The sequence below is a fragment of the Equus przewalskii genome, chromosome 1 (genome assembly GCF_037783145.1).
Source record: "Equus przewalskii isolate Varuska chromosome 1, EquPr2, whole genome shotgun sequence".
Classification (NCBI taxonomy): Eukaryota; Metazoa; Chordata; class Mammalia; order Perissodactyla; family Equidae; genus Equus; species Equus przewalskii.
Genome location: NC_091831.1, coordinates 8,915,797 through 8,934,975, shown reverse-complemented (window position 1 = coordinate 8,934,975; position 19,179 = coordinate 8,915,797). Strand labels below are relative to the sequence as shown.

The 19,179-nt window shown below is 48.4% G+C and overlaps 1 protein-coding gene across 15 annotated transcripts in view; it reads right to left on the bottom strand.

Moving 5' to 3' along the window:
- The window catches only part of CHST15 (carbohydrate sulfotransferase 15), a 79,042-nt gene that overhangs the window by 21,480 nt on the left and 38,383 nt on the right, over positions 1 to 19,179 (bottom strand). For all 15 annotated transcript variants that reach the window (XM_070574504.1, XM_070575260.1, XM_070574969.1 and 12 more), the window contains 4 exons: positions 12,433 to 13,498; positions 11,380 to 11,719; positions 9,429 to 9,575; positions 6,310 to 6,466 (listed from right to left, as the gene is read on the bottom strand). In XM_070574504.1, coding sequence (XP_070430605.1) covers positions 6,310 to 6,466; positions 9,429 to 9,575; positions 11,380 to 11,719; positions 12,433 to 12,978 — 1,190 coding nt within the window. In that variant the 5' untranslated portion in view covers positions 12,979 to 13,498. The remainder of the gene's footprint in view (positions 1 to 6,309; positions 6,467 to 9,428; positions 9,576 to 11,379; positions 11,720 to 12,432; positions 13,499 to 19,179) is intronic.

The window sequence follows — 19,179 nt, the reverse complement described above, 5'->3', positions numbered from 1 at the left end:
TGTTTCGACTGCCTCACAGCTCAACACCCGCCCTGCCGGTCCTGCCTAGGCCCCTCACAGGGATGTCCCGTAAGCAGCCCCTACAAATCCTGCACACAACCTGCCATCTCAGGGTCTGGCACAGGCTGACAACTGAGCTATGACAGGGCTGGAAAGCTCGGAGCCTCAGTCAGACCAACAGGGATTGAATCCCAGGCTGCCACTTACAAACCAGGTGACTGTGGAAACTGACTTAGCCCCAATGAGCCCACAGGCCTCACTTGAGCACACATCACCACAGCCTCTCCTGTTTGCAAAGCTCAAAGGAGGCATGGCCCAAAAGGGCTTGGCACAGACCAGGCTGAGGACATGCTCTGTTAATGCTATGTCACTTCATTGAGGGCTGTCCCCACCCCTCGACTAGATGAAGACTCCGGGACGGACGGCAGACAGGAAGGATTTTGCTCTCCCAAGTCTGTACCACCTCTGGCACATCAACGGTGTTCAATAAGCATCTAGTGAGTGAGCAAATGAGGGCTCTGTTTGGTTATTGTTACTATTGTTTGCTATTACTGAGACCTAATAATAATGGCTAATTACCTAACATTTTCCATTTGTCCAGCACTGTTGAAGTCTGTTACATATACTAAGTCACTTAATTCTCACAACCCTAGATGTAGGACTATTTTCCCCCACTTCATCGATGAGGAAATGAGGCACAGACACGTTAAGTAACTTGCCCAAGGTCACACAGCCAGTGAGTGGCAGAGTTGGTGTTCAAATGCAGACCACCTGGTCCCCAAGGCTGTCTCTCTATCACCCTGATCCTGGCTCGATGCTCACCAGCCACACGGCCCACCGCTCACTCTACAGATAGACTGAAATCCAGGAAACTGGACTCCTGTAAGGGTTTAGCCTGCTGATTCCTCTCCGTCTGATTGACCATGCACAGAAGGAGAAGCATTTTCCTGACAGCCTCATTCCTGTCATTGCTGTTCATCATCATAAGTAGCTTAATTATTTAACCAGCCCAGTGGGTTGTTAAAACATCACTTTATTTAAGCAGATAAAGCAAACCCCCCAGGCTCAAGGCATTTGGGTCAAAATCAAGTTCTCACTCTTAACTGAACTGAGTTCTCCTTCCCTTTTGACTCATCACCATAAACGTGAAACCGGGCACTCACTCCTGCGGTGGCAGTTTCTGCGCACTGCATTAAGACCACATGCAGACTGGAAACCAAAAGACAGAGACAGGCAAACCCTTAACAGCAGGTGCGTGACCCCTCTCCGAACGTCCCCCGAAAGATCCACGATGGCGGGCTCAGCTCCTTCCAGCCACTGTTCACATTTCATGTCTCTGAATTAACAGTCAAACTCTATCAACCCTCTCACAAACGCAGAGGCAGGAGGCCAATGCAAGATGTGTTGAAAAGAACAGTCTTGTCCGCTTAAGAATCTAATTAAATGAAGAAAAATTCTGCTTGTAATTGGTGGGTTCTTTTTAATTAACTGGGCCAATTCAGCCTAAGAATGCTTCACTGGAGTTTTAAATTGTCGTTCTCTCTTACACAGGGAAACTTGCAACAAGAATTCTTGGCTGGCCCGTGTGGCCATAAGAATCATTCCATCCACTTTCCACAGTTCCTCTCTGCTCCAGAAAAATAAATGGACACCTTCACATCTTTCTCCAGAAACTTAAGTGTTTGCTTTGGTTTTGCTTACAACTGCAGCATTTTCAAATGCTCTACCTTTGGTCAACTATACAAGTAAAGGCTAAATATGAATCTAAAACTAGAAACAAAAGTTTCTCCCCACCCTTCTCCAAGACTATCTGTAGAGGGAAAAGACCGATTTGGTCCAATCTCCTTGGCAGCAAGCGACCCTGGGACTCTCCCACGCGCAGAAGTGCAAGGTCATGAAATGACTGAAGCGGGCTAACGGCCCAGGGCCCAGTTGGGCTCTGAGTGTTTGTTTCTTCAACAGTGACCTAAACACCCAGTATTTATCATCCGTTCCGGCTGGGATAGGAAACAAGCCAGCCATTTCAGATAGGCCATGAGTCATGGGTTTCAAAAAAGAAGAAATTCCTATTGTTACATATTTTTATAAATGTTTAAAAAGCGATGAAACAGCTGCTGCTGTCAGCAACCCACACAGAGAACACACACATGAATACACTCTCCTTGTGAGTGCGGATGCTCTGCCACTAGGCATGGTACCACACTGGCAGTTCCTGTGCTGACTGTAAGGCCCCCGTTTCCTGGAGGACCGCAGAGTGGGACAGAGAGCAGGTGCTGTAGGTGACTTCTAAGACGGCCCCATGATCCCCACTCCTTGGTATTCACACCCTGTAATCTCCTCCCCTTGAGAGTGGCCTGGACCTCATGACTTGCTTCTAACCAATAAAATATGGCAAAGGTGATGGGCTGTCACTTTCATGATCAGATTACAAAAGATGGAGACTTCCAACTCAGTAGCATACTCTCTCCTTTACTGGTTTCTTTTTTCCCTGAGGAAGATTAGCCCTAACATTCACCAACAATCCTCTTCTTTTTGCTGAGGAAGACTGGCCTTGAGCTAACATCCGTGCCCATCTTCCTCTACTTTATATGTAGGACACCTGCCACAGCATGGCTTGACAAGTGGTGCATAGGTCCCTATTTGGGATCTGAACCAGCAAACCCCAGGCCACCAAAGCGGAACGTGTGAACTTAACCACTGTGCCACTGGGCCAACCCCTGTCCTTTACTGGTTTTGATGAAGTAAGCAGCCTTGTGGGCGAGGCCCAGCAGCACGGTATTGAGGGCAGCCTCTAGTCAATGGCCAGCAAAGAACAGAGGCCCTCTTTCCAACAGCCCTTGAGGAAGTAAATTCTGCCAACGACCACATGAGTTTGGATGTGGCTCCTTCCCCAGTCGAGCTTTTGGATGAGACCCCACCCTGGTGACACCCTGACTGCAGCCTTGGGAGAAACGTTGGAGTAGAAGACCCTGGAAGCTGTGCCAGGTTCCGACCCACAGAAACTGTGAGACAGTGTGTGTTGTTCTAAGCTGCTAAGTTTCCGGGTGATTTGTTACACAGCACCAGAGCACTAACGCAGCAGGCAACCCCACCCCGGGCTAGCGTCCTGATGCAGGCCGGGCCATGGCACCTGCCCTTCTCCTCCTTGGCACCATTACACTCATCAGGACAGAGTCAATGCCTCGTTCCTCGGATAAAGTGCCAGCTCCCGAGGACAGGCACCGGGTCCCCTTCACTGTCCACTGATGTGTGTGTGCTCAGCAGCCAGCACAGTGCCCAGCATGTGGTCGGGGCTCAATAAACATTTCAATTCATGAACTATTTCTGCTAAGTCAGGACCAGGAAGGTAAGAAACCTTCACTTTCAGTTCCTAGTATAAATAGAGCATTTGTTCTTAAAAGAAAAGAAGAAAACATGATGACTACTCGGCGTGGCCATCTTGTGGCCTGGGTGCCTTCTTAAGGAAGGCGGGCTTCAGGCTGATGTCTGAGATGAGTTGGGCAGGTCCTGCTTCTGGCTCAGCTGGCTGACCCTGGGCAGCACGACAACACTCCCTGTTCAAAGGCTCACCTTTATGGAGCTCATGTCCTCAGGGGTGGAATCAGAGCCGCAGGAAGAAAGGGACACAGCCAGGGAAGCCGGCTCCACGCTCCAACAAGAGAACACGTGGGCTTTACCTGTGCACTCTCTGTTCTCCCTGCTCAGATAGCTTCTTCCCCTTGAACATCTTCCTTCTTTGTTTAGTTGGCCAACTCTTACTCATCCTTCAAAACCCAGCCTGGCCTTGGCTCCTCCAGAGCAGCCTTTCTGGACCTCCCCCCAGGAGCTCACTCCCTCTTCTATGCCACATCTCGTCCGCCCTCTCTGCTGTGGCGGAATCCACAGACCAGAACAACCACAGCCAAGCCCGTCTCCCAGACCAGCCGAGAGCTCCCGCACCCCCAGGGCTCAGGACAAGGCCGGTGCAGACTGAGCCCAGATACAGACTGGTCCCACCCTTCTGTGCCCAGGGAGCGACAAAAGGTGGCAGTTTTGACTCTCTGGACCCTCTGAAGTTGAGGCGCAGTGTGACCTTCCTCAGAATGAGGAACTAGGGCGATGTGACAGGAAGACAGTCAGCAAGCAGAAAGCGCCCCTGAGAGTGTTCCAACTTTGTGAGCTGCAGCTGGGGCGCCTGGGGAGGGAGGCGGAGCAGCTGTGAAAACACCTCAGAGGGCGGCGAGGGGCCACTTGGTCACCAGGCCTTTCCTTCCAAGGCTGGCGGTTATGCAATCATGTCTACACGAGAGAACCACTGGTTTGTGTCAACTATTCTCGAACCCAGGGGACCAGCTCACTTCATGAGCGGGAGGGCCAAGTTCCTGCCTCCAGAGTGTGGGAACGAGCAGGTAGGACATGGAGAGCTGCTCCAAGGTCAGTGGCTGCCTTGATACCGGAGTGGATGGATCTTTGAGCCGGCAGGATGCAGAGGGCGGAATAAAACCACCCATGGCACAGAGACGTGCCGGATGGTGATGCCAGGGGTGGAAACGGAGCAGGACCATCCAAGCTCTCCTCCAGCCAGATCACGGTGAGAGCAGCAGGGGCCACTCCGAGAACTCTAGAAGGACGCAGCGACACACGCAGGGAAGAACTCTGACGCATGACCTTCCAGGGCAGCAATGCACAACAAAAGAAGCAAGGTGTATTCACACAGCTGTGTACACACACACACACACACATACACACGCCACACTTATCTGCGTAACAAACAGTCTGGAAGAAAATACACCAAAAGAGAAATAATAGTTATCTGGGTGGAGGTTATAGGTATTCTTCAAAACAGTTTTCCAATGTATCTTCTAAAATTTCCACAATAACCATGTCTTATTGCTATCACTGGCAAGGATATGGGGCCAGGAAGGTATGCCCTCCGAGAAGGAAGAAGGGGTGCACGAGGTTTCAGGGGCTGCTGTAAGGAACCACCACAAACTGGCAGCTTACACCAATAAGAATTTACTCTCTCGCAGTTCTGAGAGCTAGACACCAGCAACCCAGGTGTCAGCAAGGTTGGTTCCTTCTGGGGGTTCTGAGAGAGATCTGCTCCCTGCCTCCCTCCCAGCCGCTAGCAGTTGCTGGCAATCCCAGGCACTGCTTCTTGGTTTTTGGCAGCGTCACCCCACCCTCTGCCTCCATCATCACATGGTGTTCTCCCTGCCCTCTGTGTCCAAGTTTCCTCTTCTCATAAGGACACCAGCCACTGGACCAAGGCCCACCCTACTCCAATATGACCTCATCTTAACTTCAGTCCATCTGCAAAGACCCCATATCCAAACAAGGTCACCTTCACACATACAGTGGGGGTGTTAGAACTTCAACATATCTTTTGAGGGGGGCATGATTCAATCCAAACAAGAGGTAGTCAGCCCGAAGGAAAACAAGACAGAGAGGGCTATGGTTGCTGTCTTCACTATCTGGCAGGCTCTCCCATTTCAGAAGGATTAGACTTGGCCTGCATAGCTCTATGGGGAAGAAATGAGTCCAAAGTATAGACACTCCCAAAAGACAGATTTGGTCTCAAAATAGGAAGAATGCTGTCAGAGAGCTGTCCTGAGCTGGACTGGCCATCCTGAGTGGGGTACTCCCACCTAAGGGTCCTGGACCAGACTGGAGCCCTCTTATCTCTGATGTGGTGGTATCAGTCAGGGGCACATGGGACTAAATGATTTTAAGGTCTCGGCAGCCCCGAGATTCTGCCATCCACACAGAACTCATCAATGCCAGAAGCATTGCCCAGCGCTGGCCCAGCCACCCCACACCGTTCACTATCACGCTAGCTCTGTCTCATCCACACTGGGCAACCCCTGTTCTTTACAACAAGGCAGCTCAGTTGTCATTTTTCTTTCTTTTGGTCTCTTAAGGAAAGCTGGAGCTGACAACATAACGGCATCGGTCAAGTCAGGAGATATGGAATTCTAGGACTAAAACCCCTGCAGAGAAACTCAACACCCCTGATTCCAGGGGCGTCTCTCGTGCCCTGACAGACCCCAAGGAGCAGTCCCATGTCCCCAGGTCAAACTGGCCAGAGGCTGAAGGCCCAGAGAACAGGGTCAGAATGGCAAAGAAAACAATCCACAATTTGTTTAGACACAGTGAAGATCACCCCAAGAATAACATTTACGTAAGAAACAGCAGTAACACTGCAAGTTAAGCTTGTTTATTTAAAAAAAAAAAAGAAGAGGCAAAATCTTGTTTGTGACACGAAGACTGTCCTTCAAAACTGCCTTTTCTCCCCCCCACCCCCCGAAACAAAAACTCTAAACTGCTCACCTCTCCACGGGGTCCCTGAGCATGACAATCAGTTTTGCGTCTGGCTGAAAGGCGTGGATGAAGTCCTGGGTCAGAAAGGGCGGCTCACCATCCGTACTGTTGTCGTAGAAGAACATCCAGGCATTGTTATCCCACATGGTGGAGGCGCTGGCCTCCCCTGGAAGCGGAAAACACTGCAAATGAGCAGAGCCAAGTTCCGGGCTCCCACAGAGAAGCCCGTGTTAGGGCCACACTTGGCTCTGATGCCTTCCCCTTAAATAGCTGTCAGTGAGCGAGCTGGTCCACCACACTAGCAGACGGGACTCCAGGGAGAGGAGGCTGCTGACCACCCTCTGCTGCACTGACACCGGCGCCAAAGGACCTCCACCTGGAAATCAAGGTGGTCCATGCAACACAGCATCCCTCTTCCTCCCAGCTCCTCTCTCCAGGGCGTGCAAAAAACCTCTACCAGCATCCGGCCTCCCAATTTCATGATACTTAACTTTGTTCATGACACACAGCTCTGTGGCATTTTAAGGGCCCATTAAGAATGTGCTAGATGGTTTCCTTCAAAAAGAAACAGTGATAAAGAAATAGTTTGGGGAAGCTCATCCTCATTAGGAAATTGAATACAATCTGCATCAGTCTTTCCTTGAAATCACACAGGTTAGTCCGAATGAGAGGACAGTTTTCTCAGGTTCTATGTCCTGCACACCCACCCACCCCACCGCCCTGCACACAGCCAGCATCCACTCAGTACGGACTGGGGACCAGGATGCTGGTTCTAGCCCTTGTTTCATCATGGTCTGCATGAATGAAGGATGAAACCGTTACACATACATCTAGGACAGGGGTGAGGCCAAGACACAGACATTTCAACACTGCTTTCTCAGATAATTGAACCAATTCCCTGACTTTCTTTTTTCTAATACAATCTTCAGAGATTTCAAAAGAAAGGCAAATCAATTATACAATCGATTTCTCGACATTTTACATGGGACTATATAATACATCTCACAGGCACTTATTCAGAGAAAATATGAGCCAAGACTAAGTCTCTTTGCTGAGGGATGGGCGCAGTACACTAACGCAGGAGGTGGCAGGGCCCTACCTACTCTGGTGAATGTGAGATCATGCCCAGATGAGCATTTTTGTGCTGGTCTTTCTTTCTTTCTTTCTTTTTTTTTTTAAAGAGATAATACCATAGAATACAGAAAAAACAAGTCAATCAGAAATCCTTTGAAAATTCTACTCACAGTGAATAAGGGAATATGAGGACAGGGAAGTATCCAAAACTAAACTAGCACAAATTCTGTCAAATCTCATAAATGAACTGGTTCTAAAAAATAGAAGGATTTGTCCATCCATCCATCCATCAATCCATCCATCCTTCCTTCACTCATCGTTCCTCCATCATCCACCCATTCAGAAAGCATTCATTTGGTGTCTAATATGTGTCTGGCATTGTCTTGGCATTCGGGATAGAGGAGGGAATCCGGACAGACTATCCCTTCCCCTCTCAGACCTTACAATCTAGCGGAAGACTGACAATTCAATAAACAGTCAGAGCCCCACATGAGCACTCTGACAGGGCAGAGCAGGGGGCCATGAGAGTAGAGGCAGGGACCTGTGGCATGTCTCAAGCCCTGGCCCCAGAGAACTCAGCCACTCAAGTCCTGCGTGACTCTAGCCGCTCATTGAGGAAAGGCGCTCTTGACCTGTGGGCTGAGAGGAAGAAAGATTCTTATGCTTCTCCCATGGACCTAACTGGAGGAAGCCGAAGCAGAGCTGACTCACACATCAGGGCTGAGAGGAGTCCGGAACTGATGCGGTTTAACAAGCTCATTCTACAGATGTGCAGACTGAGTTCAGGATCACGAAGGCTGCCTTGTCACTTGGCACAGAGCCGGCTGTAGGCACCAGCAGGGCTAGATGCCAGCTCTCCATCTGCCTCTCCACTTCCACAAAACTCAGCAAACTCTGCTTTAGATAAATAGCAGAGCAGTAGAAGTATTCTTTATTTTTCCTTTTAAAATCTACAAGTAAGTAAAATTAGAAAGCCGAACTCAGGCTTCCCTTTTTCACTCATTATCTTAGGCTCCATTTCCTAACCTAGGATGCATATTTTTAGCTCTTTCACAAGAACATGAGATTTTCCCAGAGGCATACAGGGTGGGAATCACAGTCAAATATTAATTAGATTCCCACTTTGAGGTGTTTGGGCCCAAGGCTGCAAGAAAATAGCTAGTAGTCAATTCACACTGGAAGTGGGATATGATCTCATCTGGCTCCCAGGACTTGATTTATTTGAGTTTAAAAAAAAAGAAGAAATAAATCAGGGCTTAGGCATGAAAGCCTGTCCCCTTGATTACAACTCCTCTTAGTCGCTAATAAATTCATTGAATTTGGAGAATCAAAATATAATAGATTCAGGAAAATAAATCTGCCTCAGGTAACCGATTTAAGTAAAACACATGATTAGATTTCTCTCTTTCAGAAGGTGTAGGTGGATGAACACCTTCTCCTAAGCTGACTCCAATACAAAGAGCGAACAGATATGTTTTTTATAAAACATTCTGGTGAATTTTAAAAAAGTGATTATTAATCAAACCATTTCATTTTGAATGTCTAAAGGCATTAGGTTGACAAGGGCTGGGCTTTTTCAACAGCAATTAGTCACCAAGGATGTGTCAAGGCATCTATTTCAGGAGAGGCTGACTCTGTCTCCACAGGGTCCCAGTGGGCAAGGATTCCAAAAGCCACAAGTGTTAAATCAAAGACTAGTCAAGTTAATTGCATTTATGATCCCCCATCCAAACTTAGATAGGTATACCCCGAAAAGAAGTCAAGCATGCCAACTTACTTTAAATAAAAACAGAGAAATGGCAACTTTTTTAAAAGGCCATTTCGACTGTGCTGGAGTCTCCATGGAACTAGAAAGTCTACTAAACATTTCTGCTTTATAGAAATTGTACAAGCGATATGAATGTTTTAAGTAGGGGTAAGAGTGACAGCCAGTAGGAAAGTACTCTCTCAACAGATGTCAGCAGGCATCACACAAATGTTCCACAGCTAGAGTGAAGCCAGAACTGACTCAGGGCAGGAGCGGGGCCCCCTCAGGAGCTACGCAGAAGCCGTACCGATAATGATTCGATTCATCTTGCTCTGCTCCTTTGCAGAGCTGGCCTGCAGGCCTTGATGAATCTGGTGGGCGGCCAGGTCAAAGAGGTCCAGATAATCTTCCACGGGGTAGCGGTCCCTCAGCCCATCTCTCAGGCGGACGATGCCTACAAGAACCAAGAAGCAGGAGTTACTGCAGATAAAGCTGCCACCGCCCCGGGGAATGAGCAGAGAGGGATGGAATGGCCCAAGGGCCCACCTGCAGCAGTCAAGGCTGCCCCCAGTAAGCTGCAGGAGGGGGCAACAGCGGGAGGGGCATCTGCGAACTGGCTGCCTTCATTTAACCCCTGTGCGCTTCAAAGGGTGAAAGACACCACCATTAAGCTGTACAATGGCAGCTTATGGACGGCACACCCATTCAAGAACTATAAATGCATCTGCATGGAGGCCAGAGAGTTTGGGGCTGGTTAACATGTGCACCAGGTGAGACCCTGAAGTGGCCAGGCAGCAATGGCATCCAGGATGCAAACATTGTATTAAACAGCAAAGAGAGGTCTTAGCTGAGGTTCTGTCTCCCAGCCTATTCGATCAAGCAGCCTGTCCATCTGTCCAATCAAGGGTAACTGATGCTGGACAGGCACTTGAGTTGAACTTACTAGTTGCTCTGGCATCGGCCACACGCGGCCTAAAATTTGCCCCTTGCCTTAAAAGTAGGTACATTTCCCTTGTAAATGTACCAACAACATTCTCCCAAACCACAGCTACCAAACTTAAAGTGGAAAGCGGACCAAGAACATCAATGGGCCAAACTGCCAGAGGTTCAAGGTGGCCCTGGACACCAGATTCCAGAGGCACACCCCAGCTGCCCTTCTCCCCACTGGTGGGAACCTGGTTTTCATTAGGGAAAACCGTGAGACGTGTAGGAAGAACGCTGACAAATGAGGAACGTGAAACCCTGGCTCCCACGGCTGCCACCGCCAAACCATAAAGACACACTGACATCCTCTCCTTCACTCCAGGAGGAACAGCAGAAGGATGAGGTCAAACATTCATCAGCAAACACATTAAGTGTTGGTCTAAACTTAGGATCTACTAAGGAAAACTTTTTAAATTCCCTTCTAACCAACCTGGGTCCTTTACATGGAAAACACCCTCGAGGCACGCCCAGACTGTGGCATGTGTCACCCCTGAGCTCCAGTGACCAAACGTCTCCTGGCAGAGGAGGAAAGGTCAAGGAGAGGAAGCAGTGACCCAGGGCGGCAGGGTGGCGCAGGTTGGGCGGAACAGAAAGCAGCCTGTGGGAGGGATGGGTGGGTGGCGTCCAGGGCAAGCCCTTGGGAAACTGGTGCTGCAGCAGGGCCGCCCAGAACTCTCTCCACGTCCTTTTCACTGCGACCCCATGGGGCAGACAAGGCAGGGTGGAGAAAACGCGGCCACTGCAGCCCAGTGCTGTGCTCAGGGCCCTGGGCTGAGCGAGCAGGGAGCCGGCACCCCGTGTGCAGCAGCCTTTCTTCCGCTGTCTCCTCCAGGTGTGGGGGCTCCCGCGGGAAGGGCACAGAGCTGGGTTGCAGGGTCCCAACCGAATGTCCACCCGGCATCTGGCTGGCAGGCAAGCCAAGGCTCTTCAGGGCCAGATGAGTGGCGACTCTGCCCCCTTCCCCTTGCCCTGCACACAGCTGGCACTCGATACATGCTCACTGGGCAGCTGGGAGCTGGGTTCCAGTCCCCGCTGGATGTTGGCCTGTGGGACCTCAGACAAGCGAACCGTGCAGTCCCTGCATCCCAGAGCGTTCTCCCACCTCCCCGCCCCGCCACCCTCCCGGAGCCGCGCAGCGCCGGCTCACATCACGCCCTCTCCCTGGAGCCAGACCCCGCGGAAGGGGTGAGCGAACGAACGATCACGGCCCCGGGACCCAGGAGAGGGCCACCCGCGCTGGGCGCCCCTGCAGCCGGGGCCGCGCGCTCACTCACCAAACCGCTTCCGCGTCCACCAGTGCGGCTCCTTGATGGCGGAGAACTTGACCTCGGGGTGCAGCCGCAGGCGGTCGTAGAGGTCAGTGGTGCCGCACTTGGGCTGCCCGATGATGTAGAAGCGCGGCAGGCAGCGCAGGCGGAAGTGCTTCCCGTGCGCGTGCGACAGGTGGCCCCAGAAGGCCTTGCGCAGGGCGTCGAAGGTGGAGCGGAAGCGCTTGGAGTAGAGCACGTAGGAGTTGGTGAGGTAGGGGTCGGTGGTGTTCCTCCCCGTGAACTCCTCATACCAACAGGGGCTCTTACTATTCGGAAGGAATTTACTGGGGATTACTGAGAACATCTGTGAAGAAAAAGAACAAAAGGGAGAGACACACGGCGGGGTTGGGGGGGGGCGGGAATTACCAAAAACCCATTCTAACCACAATATGATCCCCCCGCCATACTTATTACGATGCTCAAATCTGAAGTATTACTTGACAATGACTAAATACTAAAATAAAGCCAAACTTGGTAAATAGCCAGTGACCATGTTTTTCCTTATCCCAAAATAAAAATAAAATTTGGAGAGAATGAAGATGGAAGTTTAATCAAAACCCATTCTACCGTGACTTATCCTTCACACACACACACACACACACACAGGGCAGTCTAATTAAGTTAACAGTTGGAATCTCTTTACTACTTGTATATTTAAATGGCCACTAGAGACAAAAATACTAATTTGAAAAGAACAGAAACAAGATGATGGTGATCTAAAAGGAACGTTTACAGCCACCACCACATTTCAGGCAGAAGTCCTGGGATGGAATTAGGAGAAGGTGCGGTCCCCCGACATTTCTAGCTCTGCCATTCAGCACCGTGAATTCCCTTCTTGGTGTAAACAGATAGCACTCTCCCCGTGCACTCTGATCCATAAGGCTGTCAAATTATCCTCACATGTTACACTTGAGAAATTTTTCTGTCATTTTCTTTCTGTCTTCCCAAAGATGGTGACAGGAGAGGAAGAATCCATTTTTAAAATCAATCAACAGAGATTAGTACAAGGCTACTCACGTGCAGTTCCTGCTTCTTGAGATCTTCTATGGCTGGGAGTTGTCTGGTTGTGAACTCTATCCTGGCCGTGATGCTGTTGATAATTAATTTAATGCTTGGATAGTCCTTCATGTATGAAATATTATTTACAGAGGGTTGGTGATGTTGCTCTTTCGTGTCACTCGGATTTTCACTGTCCATCAAGCTAGGATTGCTGGGGAAGGCACCGTAGTGGAAAGGCGATGAGGTCAGAAGCTCTTGGTGGGCCCCAGAAAGGATGTAAGACGCCATCACCAAAGTCATTATTATCAATCCAAAAACGAGGCTACATCGCTTCCCCTTCTTGAAGCGAAAAAACCCGCCCCAGCTCTCATTCCCGTCAGCCCTCACTTCGAGAACAGCAAGCAAGTTCATCTGCTTACCGTCCACGCGAAATACAATTTTGTTTTCTCCTTTGCACACAGGGCACTCGTGGCGACTGTGATGGGGGCCTCCTCGGCAGCCAACCCGCTGTTCGTGTGTGTCGTCAGGTGACAACTGTAAGCAGCAATTAATGCAGTGCCTCATGGTAATGCCCTTGGACTGCTGGCCCACCGAGCCATGGGCGAGCCCCTGAGGAGTCCAGATGCATGCACGCCACGCTGGAACCTTTAAGGACGTCTTGTGGTTACATAAGGTGGTTGGAAGGCACAAGCAACAGAAATAAATATAAAAATGAGCAGGCGCCAAAGCACTAGAGAATGAGGAAGCACATTCTTTGGTTCGACCCTGAATGACAACAAAAGAAAATGATCTCCAACTGTCATGTTCTCTAAGAGCCACTGCAACTGTGGAAAAAGCCAAGAGTTCAGGAGCAATTCTGCCTGTCCTTCAGGTTTTTCCCATGGCACAAAACGAAATGGAAGAATTCTTGCTGGAGAACATAGAAACACCCAAGAGCTTAGAAGATATCATGGTCTTCTCAGTGAGGGATGGACTGGCATGCCATCCATGGAGATGCCCACGGAGGTTTCTTCTTTTACATCCTGAGTTCCTTTGAAAGGTTTCCTCTTCACGGGGAGCAAAATCTTTTAAAATGTCAGATTACCTAAACAACAAAGAAAAGAGGTTTTATTCTGTTACGTGATGACAGTAATAACCCAGGGGTCATCTTCCAAGGAGAGAAGTGAACATCTCTTTTCTACTTCTATGTTTCAGCAGAGCCTGCTGGGTCACAAGCGGGTCACAGAAAGTCCTATAGGGTAAAGGGAGAGGTTTCAGGTCCTTGGTGCTTACTTTTGGGGTTCAATCTCTGCCACCAAACATGGCCCCAACATCAGCACCACCAGCACCACATCAAACATCTCATATTTTGCACAACCCGTGTCCCCTCTAATGCCTCCGCCTGGACACATCTAAGTTAGCGGATCCCCAAAGCCAGGACTTGGCAATCATTTTCAGATTCATGCAGTCAGTGACTACAAATTTGAGGGATGAATTGAAATATCAGTGTTTTTAAGTCAACAAAGTTCCAAGAAGGAGGATGGTTAGGATGAGAGCAGGCAGAGAAATCTGTTTTCTCTCCCAATAGCACCAATAGTCTCTTACCTAGAGCTAACCTTGATTATCAGGTTAGCAAGCAAAAGTTAATGAAAATTTAGAAGCACTGAAATGATTCTCTCCTTCAATGGAGCGTATCATAGAAAAAATCATTTGACTTGAAGTTATTAAGCAATTCAATCCGATGTACAATATTCCCGAGTAGCACAACACTTCAGACCCTGAAATAATTTTTCACTTTCATCATTTTGGGGAAAACATGATTCTTAAAACTCCATTAATAGAATCCTGTGGTTATAAAATGTATTGTTGCCCAAATGACACTTCTTTGTAGATGTTGTAAAAAGAGCAAAAAACGAGACCTACTTAGTTTCTAACAGTGGCAGACCACTGCTAACTAGCTGTGTTTCCCCATGAGTAAAATTAGGTTAGGAGTACCTCCCTTCGCAGTTTGCAACAAGTACTAACTTAGTTAATGCATATGAAGAGTTTGCAAACAGCCTACACATATTTAGCATCCCATAAAAGATAGATAATATTAATAATACTAGCATCATCAACAACTCCTACTATGATGATTTTTAATTGCCAGCGAATGCCAAGAACATGTGAAGTGGAATCAAAGATGGGAGATCCTATACCACATTATTTTTCCTTAGCGCCTGAGAATTACCCAAGGGCGGCAGACTCACCTCAGACTCGGTAGGGACACGCTTGTCAAACAATCCTTGCTGTCCCCAGAGAAAGTGTATTAACTAACCCTGCGTTAAACCCTCACCGTACTGGCTGATGGGCTGAGCAATCAGAACTCATCAGCAGAAACACTCCCTTGCCTTGGACCAAAAGGTCCACGTTTTATCAAAATATGATGACCAAGAAACAGCCAAGCAGCGTTTCGTAAAATGTCCTCCACACACTGTTCTGCATGTTGTCAACGTGTTCTGTGCTTAAATGACTTGGAGAAAAGATGAACAAAATCACACAGATTTCTTTACAGCAGGACTTTTCAGGGCCTTTAAAATGCTAATAAGCCCTGTGAATCCACAGGACAGGAACATAATACACAAAATTTCCAAACCATAATTGGCCATGGAATTCTCACTAATGTCCCAAGGAACCAGTTTGAGAAATGCTAGTCAGTAAAGGCTGGGATATGGGACAGGGACGTTCTGAGAAGAGCAGAGGAGTCGGGGCTGTGGGAGCAAACTGCTCAGGAACCAGGCCAACATCCCAGGCTCCACGGCCCCCTCATTCCTGAGGGCAGTTGCAGATATGTCAGGAACCTCAAGGCTCACATCTCTGCCTCCCACTTGCTGAACCACCCCTGACCCATCACTTGGTACAAACAATTCTTCCAAACCAAAGAAACAAAAGGGCAAGATCCTCTACTTGGAAACCCCATCACTAAGCCAAGAAAACATTGTTTACATGTCAAAGACAAGGCCATACAGGGTCAAATGAGACTCCAACCAGGATCTCAGCGGGAGTGAGTTCACACTCTTCCGTCTCTCTGGCTGCAGGAGGTCTAATTAGACTTTTTTTAAAACATGGTGTTTGAAGCTCCAAGACAAGAATGTACAAAATCTGGACCCAACAGAATGGGCAAAATATTCCTAAACAAGAACAAAGGTTTCTTATTACAAGCAAAGTAAATAAATGGACCTGGGTAGATGGAGAAGCTGACAGTCTCAACAGAGAGTCTCGCAGCCGTGGCGGCCAGAGCATTTGTCTCCTGGGCAGGCTGTACCCCCCAGCCAGAGCTCCCACTCCATGTCTCACTTTTTAAACAGAAAATGGGGAGCATAGAACTGGGGAGACAATTCCAGCTATGTTAAGGGCCCTAAAAAAAGTCAGATACGGTGTTATCATCCCCTATAATTCATTCATTCATTAGCTCCTTCTTTCAGCAGATCCCTACTGTAGGGTGACAGTTTACTGGGCACAGCTGAAGACGCAAGTCGGGTGTGGGGGCCTGAAGCCAATACAAGAGGAGGACGTGATATAATAAAAAATATTTGCTTTTGTCCCCAGTTCCTGGAACACAGCTTCTAAAACCCTTGGAATTTCCTGAGTGATAGGGGTAACAGCATCACTTTTGTTATTCTTGACAAGTCCCTTATGACCACACCTGAGTTCACGCTAATGAGGTGACTTTTGACGAGCTACCAGGTAGTTTCAGGTTGGGGCTGCTCACCAGAAAGACCAAGCTTTGATCAGAGGGCTGGAATTTCAGCCCCGTCTCCCCAGCCTCCAGGGAGTGAATCACCAAGGGCCAATGATTTAATCAACAACACCTATGTAATGGAACCTCCATCAAAACCCCTAAATCACAGGAGAGCTGTCTAGTTGGTGAACATATGGAGGTGCTGGGAGGGTGGCTCACCCAGAGCCGGCATAGAAGTTCTGGGCCCTCTCCCCTTGTCTGGCCCTCAGCGTCTCTTCCATTTGGCTGTTCCTGAGTCGTATCCTTTATAACAAACTGGTCACAGTAAATAAGGCGCTTTCCTGAATTCTGAGCATCGTTCTAGTGAATTAGTGAAGCTGAGAAGAGATGGTGGGAACCTCTGAATTTGTAGCCAAATCGGACAGAATGCGGGTAGCTGGAGGCCCCAATATGTGTGAATGGCTTCTGAAGGGGGAGCAGTCCTGGGGGACCGAGCCCTTAACCTGTGGGGTCTGCTCTTAACTCTGGGTAGGTACTGTCAGAATCGAATCGAATTGTAGGACACCCAGCTGGTATCTGGAGACTTGGAGAATTTGCTGGTGTGGGGAAACACCAGGGGGAACCCTCTCTGAGAGAAAATATAAAACTATTTTACGTTTACAAGTTTTACCAAAACATATGGCCAGTGTACATATGTAAAATACACCTTGATAATGTTGATTAAAAATAACAGTCATGGGAGGTCAGACCTGTGGCGTAGTGGTTAAGTTCCGTGTGCTCCACTTCAGTGGCCCGGGTTTATGGGTTCAGATCCCGGATGCAGACCTACACTACTCATCACCCATGCTGTGGCGGCATCCCACATCTGAAGTGGAGGAAGATTGGCACAGATGTTAGCTCAGGGCTAATCTTCCTCAGCAAAAAAACAAAACAAAATCAAACAAAAAACAGTCACATGACCAAGTGAATACATGGCCAGGCGCCCTTGGAAGTACAGGACCTGGAGCTTGAAGGCTTCCGGGACCAGTCCTTGTCCAACTAGATGGGAGTGTTGCAGGGGTGACCACAACATGGAGGCCTTTTCCCCAACTGGAGCTTAGGTTCCACCAGGAGTTGAGGGGGCCACAGGGCAACAGACAATGAAAAAGTCACAAATGAGTAAAGTCATCATCGCAGACATCAAGAAAGGCTATGAAGCAAATAAAGAGGGAGAATACAACAAAACCATCAGCAAAGGGCCAGATAATTCTTTGTTGTCAGGGGCTGTTCTGCGCACTGTGGGTTGTTTAGCAGCATCCCTGACCCCTACCCCTGGTGAAAACAGTCACCTGAGGAGAAGGGGAGGTCCAGGAGACAGGATGGCCAGGGAAGACCCGGTTTAGAAGGGGACATCTGGATGACAAGAAGGAAGCAGCCATGCGGGGATCAAGGGAAGTAAAAGCCCTGGGAAGGAGAGAAGCTGGGGATCAAAGCCCAGGGGGACCCGGGAGGACAGACATCTGGGCTGAGGGGGCAGGTGGGGGGCAGGATCGATGGGAGAAGAGTGGGGGACCACTCTGCAGGGCCTAGAAAGCCAGAGTCACAGCTGGGATTTGTCCAAGTGCAAAAATGGATGCACACTACCTATTCTTTCAAAAGGATCTTTACAATACATATAACTATTAACTAACACAGCTCAGTGAGGAGGAATCAAATTAATGTGACTGCATTGAAAGGAAAATGGATTGCAGCTCTGTTCCTGAATTGGCCTTTTTCATATGCCACAAACTGTACCCAGAACACTCATTCAGAAACCTAACACTCAGGTTGTTCTTCCTTAAAAAGCAAGCAATGCATGTCCCTTGCACTTCACCTGTCTGGAATGTCCCTGTGGTGGTGCCAGTGGACTCGGATTAAACAGGACCCTCGGCGCTCCCATTCAGGTATTAAAGCAGAGCGCTCAGGGTTACATTTCAGCGAGATTGGTTCCCAGCCTGGGCTCAGTGCTGTGCCCCGTGGAGGCAGACTGTAATTGTGGGAAGCCGGTACCCCTGTGAGGGATCAGATAGCTGGTCCCAAAACAGAAAGCATTCAATTACCCAGCCCTGGCTGGGATGCCCCCTATTAACCTATGTATCCCAAGCATCATTAGCAAGCCATTTATAACAAAATTGTAATCGAGAGACCCAGAAACACCACTTTAGATTAAGTAATTGAATGCCCCCTCGGTGTAAGATCGATAAAGGGCATCCAATTTCACCCTAGGAAAAACTTATTAAATTATTGTAGCTATAAGCTGATATAGCAGAAGAAAGATGTATGAAACTTCAAAAGAAATCTGGATGGATTTAAATAAATAGCTTCATTTAGGTAGAACATTTACATCTGCCCTCTGGGAGGAGAGAGGAAAAAAATAGCTAATTACGTTATTTTACTTTTATGTTTTAAGGAAAAAAATTCAATGGGTCTTAATTAACCTTTACTAAAACACGAAGCCTTCTTCTGATTAGTATGTCTAACTGCTGACATTTCTCTTTGGGCTATGTATATGGAAATACATTTTTTCAAGGGATATTAATCAACAAGTGGAAGAAGGAAGATTTTTCACATTTAGCTCAAAGATATCACAAGATTGTCGCTGAGACTGAGAAGAATGCTAACAAGACTGGACAGTTCTGTACAGACAACAGATTATCAGTTTCAGTCTCACATCTGGAGTTTTATGCTTTTGATCACAGTGCAGTCAACAAACAGAATAAAGCTGCACCCCTTGGTTAGCACCCCCTGGCCTAGAGCAGAGTAGAAAGAACACAGCCTGCAGTATGCAGGCCAGAAGGCTCAAGTCAGGCCCACCTAGTGATATCAGACAAGTCACTTAAGTGATCTGGGCCTCTGAATTCTAACAGAAGTCCTTTTGGTGACAGATCACGTACAGCAATGGAGCCTGGGTGCCACAGTCGCGCTACCCGGCTTTGACTTTGAGCAAGTCACTAAACCTCTTTCCTCCTGTTTCCTCGGATATAAACTGGGAATAATCACAGGACCTCCACCATAGCACTGCTGTGAGCACTAAGTGGACCGTTCAG